We start from the raw sequence: 11424 nt of genomic DNA on the forward strand, positions 1-11424 counted from the left end.
TGCTATGACGCCAAATTGCAACCATTTAATGGTCTTAAACTCTTGAACCACTTACCAGTGTAGCCTTCCAGCATGAACAAAAATGGAATAGAAGGAACTTGTGCCTACTCACACAAGAAATTCAACGGGAAAACATGTCTGAATTTAAATAATGTCAAAGTGAACTTGACAAAAGGATGATGGTAAAGGGTCCAATATCATGCCAAAAAAATCGAAATTCAATTGGTAAAAGTTTTAAATCAAAATGATTCGATCGAAGCTCCTCAAATTGATGGCTCATTATATTCCACCCTTACAAAAACCTTTTCAATGAGCAGTTAAGAACCAAGAGAATCTAGGCAAAAGGGAGAGATGAAGTAAAAGAGATATCGGTGATTAGGAACTAAAATGAAATAGTTTAGCAATAATCATTGTCTTTTTCTAAACCATTGCCAACAAGATAACAAGTCAATATAGTAAAACCATAGATGATAATTACTGAACATCTGAATTAAAGTTTACAAAAAAGACATCATTTGCATCCTAAAATGAGATATGCATTTTTTTTCTAAATATGATAATTGTGATTTAGCATAACCCTTCCTTTTGTATGAAAAATCCTTCTTTTTAGTTGTACTCTTTCATCAAAAGCCTCTCACAGAAGGAGGAGGGTACTTGTCAAGTCATCATTCAAGATCTTCATTTTTTTCATATAATTTAAAATTTGCACACCTATATAAAATAACACCAATATTACAAAAAAGAGCCTAAGTAAGTGCCTAAAATTGTAGTATGCAAGGGTCAGAATATCCTCATCAATGTGAAAAGAGACGTACTTTTCATAATATACAGGCTCATCATCGAATTCTTCACCATCAGGCTGAGGAAAATATATTAATCAAGTCACCATAAGATGATGAAGAACGTGTAATTCCAAATCTCAAAGAACTTGTTGTGACAAGGAAAGAACTTCATTTTCTTCTTCCAATTTGACATTTGCACACCTATATCAATTAAAACAATATTAAGGAATAATCTTGAAAAACTACTTATTACTTAACAAGTTTTCCTTTCTCCAAATAAAATGCCAAAATAGGAAGTTAACATGTAAGTAGTAACTTAGGAAGCTCACATATATATTTAGGGGAAAGGGTTTGTATGATTTGTAAGGGAGCATCAAATTCAATTTGTCAATCAAAATAAAATCTTAGCAGCTACATTCTTACCTTGAGTGGATATTCAGCATCTCAGTATTGTCTCCTTTCACAACATCCTTCAATGAGATTAGACTTGGAACATGTGGAATTATTTCAACAAATTCGGAAGAAATGCCGTGAATTCGAAAAACTTTGAAAGCATGTTTCTTGGGTTCATAGTAGATAAGACAATTGCAGGAATGATATAACAATATGGCAGCCCCCTCTTCAAAGTTTTTTACCGGCCAACATAAACCATAACGCTGCGAATCAGGTCTGCCCAAAGGACTGATCAAAGTATCAATGTTGTAAACCTTAGTCCATGATTCTCCAATGTCATATTCATTCATAACCCACATTGCAACATCACGAAAAGAATATGTATCGCAAATGTAAAGTAATCCCCTTAATTCTCCCATGCGAATACGCTCGTTACGACGAAATCCATTATTTTGATTTTGAAACACTGGAGGAGAAGGAAATGATTGCAACCTCTCACTTTCAAAACAGAAACACAATATAGACCTTTCTTCATCCTCAAATCTGATCCAATGAAGCGCACCATTAACATAAGTGGGATAATGAAGACTCAAACCTGATCCAATAGAAATTTGAGGATCTACTTCAGCATTTCTCCATGATGGTGTTCCAAGTGTGTTTATCTCAAGGACAATATGATCAAACACCCAGCCATTGCCTCGTCTAACATATTTGTCCCAAATATACATCACCTTATATTCATTAGTTTTAGGTTGGAAGCCAAAAGCAGCAATACCTGATACCTTATCCACTATGTCATTGTGGATAAGATTCGCAGTAGCTTTAGGAAGTCTTATAAACTCCCCAGTGACTGGATTGCAAATTACTAATGGTCTTCCTTCAAATGGATGACGCAAACAAAGCAAGCCATTGCAAGAATTCACAACACCAAACTTATCATAATATGGCTTGGAATCAATATCAAGCCTTTGACGTTACCCATTACTGTTCTCGCCATTTTTCTCCAAAACTAATCTCATAGCGCGAATAGGGCACTTGGGTTTATTCTCGATTTTCTCCTTATATGAGTTGGCATTACGAAGAGGAAGCTTAAATATAGGTGCAAGCTTGACACGACTGTTGCTTCCAATTTGAAACTTTTCAGGATCACACTCAAGAAGGTACATAGTTCTTGACACTAGTCTACAGTCATCTATCCGAATCATGAGACAAACTTGTGATCGCTCAAAGTTCAATTTAGCAAAATGTGGTTCTGAAATAAGTGTTTTCCAAATCTTGCACACACATTCACAAATGAGAAGAGATTTAATGGGAAGATGAAGCAACATGTGGGCAATGATGTGTGATGGAAGATTATCAAAGTAAGGATAAAGCTCATCAACTCTCCCTTTTGCTTTATTGCTTCTTCTTAGGCTAGCCCTAGCAGGAGTTATTGAACCGTTTTTTCTTTTCATGGCTACACTGAATTGCAAAAATGAACACAAACAAAATAAGTAAATCAAAACACACTAAAGAGTAAAAATGAATTTTAAATATTAGAGAGTCGTTAGGGTAAAAATGATAACTTATAAGGTCAAATGCAATCTAAGAAATAAGCTAGAAGATACTGAAATAAGCTATAAGCTCGTGGTGAAAAGAAAATTACCAAACAAATCTTTTTTTTTTGTCATACGAGCTTATAAACCATAAGCTATAAGCTAAAAAAATGTAACTTACGAGAGATAGCCAAAAGGAGATTCATATATCTATTTGATAAAGGAAAAGGTTCATTTCTTTGAAGGCTAAACTTCACTTTTCGCCCTCTTAGTTTCAAAATGTTGCGATTTTGACCCCCTATTAAAAAAAATGGCAAAATTGACCCCCAATGTTTAGGGAAATATGCTCTTTTGACCTCCTAACATAAGGGAAATATGATTTTCGCCCCTTATGTCTTCTCAACAATTTTGGGATGAAAGGGGCCAAAATTGCCATTTTTTTTAATAGAGGCCAAAATCGCAACATTTTAAAACATAAGGGGCGAAAAGTGCACTTTAACCTTCTTTGAATTACAAGCTTAAGAAATACGCGTCTAAGAAATGCTGAAGTATGAACATAATACTAAAAAACATAGAATAGTAATAATGTTGATTATTGATAAGATGAGTACTTTACCTTGGATCAGAGAAGTTGAATAAACCTGGCGAGAGAGTAAAAATAAAATACCATCAGAAAGGAGGAAGGTGAGAATTGGATAAGATGTGGATGGTAAAAAGAAAGAAAGATAGTGAACGGGTTAGTTGGGGAAAACAATTAAGAGGTTTTATGACCGCCTAGTGTGGTGCATTGGTCACTCTTTAAAGATCTCAAATTTAGTAATTATTATTTCAAAAAATCAGTTGCTACAATTTCCAAGGGTAATTGTTGATTCCCGGGAATAAAATGATAGGAATGTATATGTCTATGTTTGTTACAAGTTTACTAAATTTTATTCCCGGTTATAAAATGTTCCTGGGAATAGAAAAAATTTCCCAAGGAAAAGGGTGGGAATAAAGTTCCCATGGAGATGAGAATAAATTCATAAATAATTTACCTATTATAATCCCTATTTTTATGGTTCCTAGGAATATATAAAGCTAACCAAACATAATTTTCCTAAATTCCTTGGAATAAAATTCCTATCTTTATATTCCAAGGAATGTTATTCCTAGGAATAAATTTAGTAAACTTGAAACAAACACATGTTTTTTGGGTTAAATATGTTTTTGATACCTATAAATATGTCAACTTTTCGTTTTAGTCCCTCTAAAAAATTTCTTCGACTTTTAGTCCCCCAAAGGTTTTCCATCTTCATTTTTGGTCCCTACTTTAAAGTAAACTCATATGTAGAATTCATATTTTTCAATAAAAAATTTCAGAAAAAATCATAATATTATAAGAATCTCTCGCAAAAAAAAAATTAATTTTTTTAACAAAATATGAATTAAAAATGAATTTTTATATTTTTGATGGTTAAAAATTAATATTTAATTTATGTTTTGTTAAAAAAATCTAACTTTTTTCTAAGAAAGATTTTTACAATATTCTACACATTTACACACAATTTCATTAAAAAATACAAAAATTAACTTAAAAATAGGGACCAAAAGTAGTGATTGAAAATTTTATAGGGACTAATAGTTCAAAGAAAAATTTAGAGGGACTAAAACAAAAAATTAGTATATTTATAGGGACCAAAAACATATTTAACCCTAGTTTTTTTTATAAAAATTTACCTTTTAAAGCGTTTAAAGAGTGCTCGGAACACTAGTTAACATTTCATATATTTATAATAAGGGACTTTAAAAACTTACCTTATTATTTAAGGGATTTTAAAAACATTTATTGAAATGCAAGGACTACGCAAAATATAGGGACCAAAAACATATTAAACCTTAAAATAATGGCTTAATTACACTTTTGGTCCTCGTGTTTTGGCCTACTCACGAAACTGGTCCTGCCGTTTTAAAACAGAACAAAATGGTCCTTCAATTATCATTTTTGTTGCATTTTTCGTCCTACCCCCCATTTTATTCTCCAAAAACGCAGAGAAATGACAGTTTTAGACCTACCCTCTATGCTCATCCATGAAATAAACAAGGAATAAAGCATGTGGGTACAAAAAATCCACTTTATTCAACACACTAACCAAAAAACCCATAATTTCTAAGATATGTTTCAAATTAGGGTTTTTTTGGTTAGTGTGCTGAATAGAATAGATTCCTTGCGCCCACATGTTTTATTCCTTGTTGATTTCATGGTTGAGCATAGGGGTAGGTCTAAAACCGCCTAAAACTGTCATTTCTCTGCGTTTATGGAGTTTGAAAATAGAAGGTATGACGAAAAATGCAACAAAAATGATAATTGAAGGACCGTTTTGTTCTGTTTTAAAAGGGCAGGATCAGTTTCGTGAGTAGGCCAAAACACGAGGACCAAAAGTGTAATTAAGCCTAAAATAATTTGGACTCACTAACTGCCACATCAACATTCCGTTAAAGAATTAACAACATAGACTAATTTTGATAACGGAGAAAAAATGTGAGGATTTTAAAAATATTTAATGAAATGTAAAGACTATTCTTCCAAAGGACGCAAAATGTAAGGACTAAAATCATATTTAACCATTAATCTTTTAAATCATAAAATATTTACTTTGTTATCTAAGTGAACGTTCACATAAACATATTTTAAATGAGTTTGATAAAAATAAAATCTTCGTGTATATAATTTCTAACTCAAATAACCAATTTGTAACAAAAAGAATTTAAAAGATTAACTTGCTGTAAACATTTAGTTTTTTTGTTTTTAAGGATATAAACATCTAGCTTAAAATACCTCATATTTTAAATGAGTTTGATAAAAATAAAATCTTCGTGTATATAATTTCTAACTTAAAAAATCAATTTGTAATAAAAAGAATTTAAAAGATTAACTTGCTATAAATATTTAGTTTTTTTTAAGAATATAAACATCTAGCTTAAAATACCTCATATGATATTTTGCTAATAATTTAATAGCCATTATATAACTAAAGGTGGTAGATATTATTAGATAAAGAATCGATGACTAACTTGTTATCAACATGAAAATATCAAAGATTAATTCAAGTTTTATTTTTGTCAGAAATTAAATTGTGTCGTTGAAAAATAGTCAGAGTCGACGTGAACTAGCTCAGTTGTTAGGAACATTCCAACCACATCTTAAATATTGATAAAAAAAAATAAAAAAAAATAACTTGATATGAAATTTATTTAAAAAATGAAAAATATTAATAATTAATATTTTTGAAATAGAGTATTTAGAAATAAAATTATTATCAAAAGTATATTTTTTTAGGGGAAATTTTTTTACTAATTAATATTTATTGTTATGTCCTTACATGTTTAATTAATAATTAGGGACAAAATTTTGGTGCATTTTCCTTACATGTTTTTCGTATGGTTCTTTACATAATTAAAATTTAATTTTTGTAGTTATAATGAACTTTTAAAAAATTGTGGATTTGAGAATCATATATAGTTGAGCATTTCATGTGAAGTACCACATGAAAGGCATTTAACTCTAGCAACAAACTTTGGTATATTTTCTTAGATGTTTTTTTAAGTTCATTTAATAATTAATGTATATACATTAATTATTTAATGAACTTAAAAAAAATCTTATACATGAGATTGGAGGGAATACAGTTTATGGAGATACATTGTTTGATACCAAATATTATACATGAGATTGGAGGGAATACATTTAATAATTAAGTCAAAGTATAATTTAGTACTGCTGAAGGTACCAAATATGGGAATTAAGCAGCAGCAGCAGCATTTAGACTATTGTGTTTGTCTCAACACTGATGTCCCATATTTTATATTTGCAGGACAAGCACAAAGGTCTATTATCCCTTGCTAGAGAAACTTTTCTTACCTCTATACTTCAAAAAATTCACATATTTATTTTCAAACAACACGAAATTCACGTTTTTCTGATAAGCATCCAAATTAGAAATCGCATTTTTATTTTAAAAAAAATGGCAAGTCATTTTCCTTCTTTTTTTATGAATAAGTTCTACTTCCCTATCATATTTTGAATATATTTTTTTAATACAATAGCATCCTTGTCCTAAAGCTTAAGTTTCCAAATGCTGAAGAGCTGCTTGCTACCTGCCATGAAAAACTCAGCAATGGCTATTCTTCACTTACTTGTTAGTCCAAAACTCCAAATCTTCAAAAGTTTTATTTTTTTCTTATCCCCATCTGTCGGGAGCGTCTATAAGGCTGTTTCAACAACTTGATTAACTCATATGTTCTGACATTTTGACCAGAGTAAAGGCAAAGGTCGAGTGGAGTTAAACCATCCTGAGACAAACAAAAGATAAATTGAATTCAAATATCAATGTAAAAGAAATGGCCAGTATTAATCTGCTAGACAACATATTTTGAACAATCAATCATTGCTTAAGAGTTTCTCTAATTTTATAAACCACAGACAAAATATTATGATATGCATATTAAAACTCGACATCGAGTTGAACAAAACTTTAGACACCAAGAGCTGTTAAACAAAAACACTAAATATTCATCAATCACGGCTCTAAAACAAATTCTATCAAGCCTTGTCACTTCTCATGTAAGGTGAGGACTGAGGTTGGCTAATCAATGCATCACGGTCTATCAAAAATCAATATTTTAATGAAACTTTAATATTTTTATCCAAGCATGGGACTAGATATGTAATAGTTCAACAAAGAAGCAAGTGATTGGAAAAGTCTAATGATTCCTAAATAACAGTAGAAAGTTTTTCTACAACAACTGATAGGTTTTTAATGACTTAGGAAAGACTTCCCTGGTTAATGGGCAAATCTCGTGTAAGTATCTCAATTTCTTAGCCATTCATTTAAATCACCTAACTGGTTCTTAAGGAAGAAACGAATCTTCTAAATACTTGTGTCGCACCAACACTTCAGATTGAATACATGTCTGATGTCCAACATGACACCAACACATGAGGTACATTTAATGAGTTCTATTTTCTAAAGAATTATCAATGTCTGCGTGTCAGTGTAATGTTGAATGCCTGTGTCAGTACTTTGTACGTAAATACCAGTGACAGCTGATATTTTACCAACGACCCACTAAAAGCACCTATATTCAGCCCGCTTATATTTTGTAAATTATTTTCAATGTCAAAGCGTCAGTGTCATGATGAATGTTTGTGTTGCTTCATAGCTAAATAGCAGTGACAGCTGATAATTACCAATGACCCATTAAAAGCATCTATATTCAACCCACGTTATCTACCACACAAGGTTCTATTACATCGATAGATTAATATAGGAAATCAATAGACAATTACCTTGTTTTTTAATGTCTGATCAGCACCTTTAATCAGCAGAAGCTTCACTATATCAGTTCTCTGAGTCTGAACAGCAAGATGTAATGGTGTCCAGCCATCCTAAGACGGAGCAAATGAATTTTGTTCTCAAACAGTGGTCCACAAAAGAATAAGAGGTGGATAAGCTAAGTATTGGAAGTATTGATCATACATTGTCCTGAAGATTTATATCCACATTGTACAACAAGAGTACTTTAATTGTTCGGACAGACGCTGTTTGTACAGCATAGTGTATCAAGGTGGCCCCATCCTGTTTCCAGCACATAAACAACAAAGCAAATGCATAGAATATCAGGATTGGTACCAACAGCTAACTAAGGATATAATAGCTATATGTTAATATATTAAGGGCATGTTTGGATTGCCTTATTTGAGCTTATCTTCTAGCATAAACACTCGTGAGAGTATTCGGAAGAGCTTATGGAAACAGCTTATAAACATGTCCATAAGTTGTTTTCAGCATATTTCCATAAGCTCCCAGAATAGCTTATGAAAACAGTTTATAGCTTATATGCAACAATTTGATTTGATTTTATCTTTTGTTCTAAAACAATCTTATGCATAAACACTTATATGACAAGAGTTTATGCTATAAGCGTCTAAGATGTAATGATAACAATGATGAATTCCCAGTGAGAGCAGGAAGAGCACAAAATATAAATCGCAGTAAGAAAATCAACAGATAAAGGTTTACGTATGCTACTATGACAGCACAACATACAGTTACTTTTTCACTCACATTATCTTGCACAAACGGATTCGCTGAGTTTCTCAAGAGACAATTGGTTATGGCATGCTTTCTTCCAATTACCGCTTTGCAAAGAGCGGTCAAACCATCCTTGAAAAAGTAAAACAAATCACAATAGTTTAAATAGAGGATTCCACACATTATAATCTTCCGTGTAGAAATTAGTATTCATGTACCTTATCCATAACATTAATATCAACATCATGATGCAACAAAGATTCTAAAAGGAAAGATTCTCCGCTTGCAGCAAAAGTGTGCAAAGGAAGCCATTTATCCTACAAATAATGAGTATTAGCCATTGAAAACATAAATATAGAGATTACTTACCGAAGGTAACAAACAAGTGAATACCCTTTCCCCTACACTTCTATTATGATTCCCACATTGAAAAAAATGCAACAAATACTAAGATTACTCAACAACATCAACAACTACTAAGATTACTCAACAGCATTCAACATCAAAACGAAGGAAAACGAGAGAGTTCTTATTTTCCAGTAACACAGTACAAAATATAATGAGGATGATGATGATGAAATATCAGTCATTGTTCATCAGACATGGAATACTTACTGAAGTAGCAACTGACAAGTCCGGCTTTTTCCTACTCAACAAAGCCCTCTCTTCCCTGGTAAACAACCTAGGACGACCTATTCACACAAGCATCAAAGAATGAAATGAAAATCGCAAAAGTTAAAAACCATATATATGCAAACAATAAGAAGCAGCAGTGCATAAAATGAATATCTTCCCGGATTTAAGCAGCAATGAATAAAATGTACTATTTTATCACAGTTGAATTTCTTTGTTTATATTGACATCCATTAGGTACCAAAGGTTGCAAAGTAGTACCAATTTAAGAGCCATTTTGGATAAACTTCTCCAAAAACACTTATCTGAAGAGAAATATTAAAACTAAATTTCACAATAACTATGAGTTTCCAATACAATAGCTTCTCATATAAATTAAAACTAGCCTTTATATCTCAACTTTTTCATAAGCTCTATCATTTAACTTTTCAATAAACACCTGGAAACTTATAAGCATTTTTCACCATAAATTTGTTTTAACAAACAAGCTCCCATAAATCAAAAGCAAATCCAAACCACACTTATTTTTCAAAATGTCCATACATCATCACCAAGGAAGTTGATTTTCACTACATCAGAGCATGTTGCAAAGAACCAAAAGTTATCTAACAAGCAGAAATCATAATCTATGAAGCAGCAACAAAGACACATATACCGGATATGACACTGACACATAGAAACCAAACGTAACTACATGTGCTTGTGTCTGACACAAATACGTGTCAGGCACCGGAACGGCATCCTACACAATAATCTATGAAGCAGCAATACAGATACATATACTGGATATGACACTGACACATAGATACCAAAGGTAACTACATGTATGTGTCTGACACCAATACATGTCAGACACCCGACACTGACACATAACTACATGTGTTTGTGTCTAACACCATTACGTGTCAGGCGCACCTGGCACACATTCAATCTAGAGACTAAAAGTTGTTACATAGGTCATAATAATCCTCAACAGCATCAACAGAAATAAAACCAAAACAGATTGTAAATACCAATTACCTCCAGTTTTCATAGCAGCAGCAGGGTCATAACTCTCACTATTCAAAAACTCATTAACATCCTCGAAACCTCGCCCATAAACAGCCCATCTAGGATTCCTAGGCACTACCCTCTCATCACCAGACCCATCACTCAACCCACCTTCTTCTTCATCATCCTCTTTCTCAGCAAAAACCTTATCAAGAACTAAAGGCTTCATCTGAGCCAATTTAGCTTCTTTATAAGCCTTATACTCATTCAAATCCATATCCCTCAAAGGAATCAACCCTCTTTTCTTCTTCATAACTTTACTATTAAACTCAATCTCTTGTGCTATCTTACGCCGTTCTTTCTTCGTTATGTTTATCTCTGCTTGAACTTCTTTCCATTTATCAGGAACAAGATTCTCGGACTTTATCACTGTCTTTTTTTTCTTCTTTGAAATGGGTTTTGGTTTTTTGGTGTCTACGAGGTTGATGTCGGATGCTGGAAAAATGGGGTCTTCGAAAATGCCTTCCTCGAAGACAAGACAGTCTCCGATGATGTGTTCTTCATAGTTGTTGTCATGTTGGTGTGATGAAGAGAGAATTTTGTGGAGGTTGCGGTTTGTGAGAGATTGAAAAGATTGAAACTTGCGAGGTGTGGAAGAAGGGAATGGAGAGAAGAAAAGTGTGTGGGGTTGTGGATTATGAACAAGTGTGGAAAAATTGAACATTTTTGTTGTTCTTGTTGCAATTGCCAACATTCAATCCATAACAAGTTACGGGTTCTGATATAACAAACAATTGCTTTTTTAATAATAAAATTGTTTTTATTTTGCACACCATGAAAACTTTGTTTAATTTAGGTTAGGCTTAAATATGTTTTTCATCCCTGTAATTATAGGTCATTTGATTTTTCATCCATGAGCTTACTAATCCTCCCATTTTGTCCCTGCAATTACTAATCATTTGAAAATTCGTCCTAATTAAAAAAAAAATGTTGAGGTGGAGGGTAATTAGATACGTGGCA

The 11424-nt window shown here is 32.3% G+C and overlaps 1 protein-coding gene and 1 pseudogene across 1 annotated transcript; both read right to left on the reverse strand.

The window, feature by feature from the left end:
• Window positions 1-730: 730 nt before the first annotated feature.
• Window positions 731-2629, reverse strand: LOC25494557 (F-box protein At3g07870-like; annotated as a pseudogene).
• Window positions 2630-6616: 3987 nt separating this feature from the next.
• Window positions 6617-11199, reverse strand: LOC11424120 (ankyrin repeat domain-containing protein, chloroplastic). The gene is made up of 7 exons (XM_003612122.4): window positions 10435-11199; window positions 9397-9473; window positions 9000-9098; window positions 8815-8913; window positions 8227-8325; window positions 8037-8135; window positions 6617-7039 (listed from the first exon to the last, which is right to left on the reverse strand). Exons 1-7 carry the CDS (start codon window positions 11156-11158, stop codon window positions 6917-6919), a joined length of 1320 nt encoding a protein of 439 aa, XP_003612170.2. The 5' UTR covers window positions 11159-11199; the 3' UTR covers window positions 6617-6916.
• Between the last annotated feature and the right edge of the window lie 225 nt (window positions 11200-11424).

This window comes from Medicago truncatula, chromosome 5, assembly GCF_003473485.1.
Source record: "Medicago truncatula cultivar Jemalong A17 chromosome 5, MtrunA17r5.0-ANR, whole genome shotgun sequence".
Lineage (NCBI taxonomy): Eukaryota > Viridiplantae > Streptophyta > Magnoliopsida > Fabales > Fabaceae > Medicago > Medicago truncatula.

Bases quoted from the DNA above. Each gene is read 5' to 3' on its own strand.
- LOC11424120 (XM_003612122.4), bottom strand. From the start codon at position 11,158: ATGTTGGCAATTGCAACAAGAACAACAAAAATGTTCAATTTTTCCACA. The intron at 8,914-8,999 runs GTACATGAATAC...TACTTTTTCAAG, and splicing joins ATATTAATGTTATGGATAAG to GATGGTTTGACCGCTCTTTG. The intron at 8,326-8,814 runs GTGAGTGAAAAA...TGCTGGAAACAG, and splicing joins ATCCGTTTGTGCAAGATAAT to GATGGGGCCACCTTGATACA.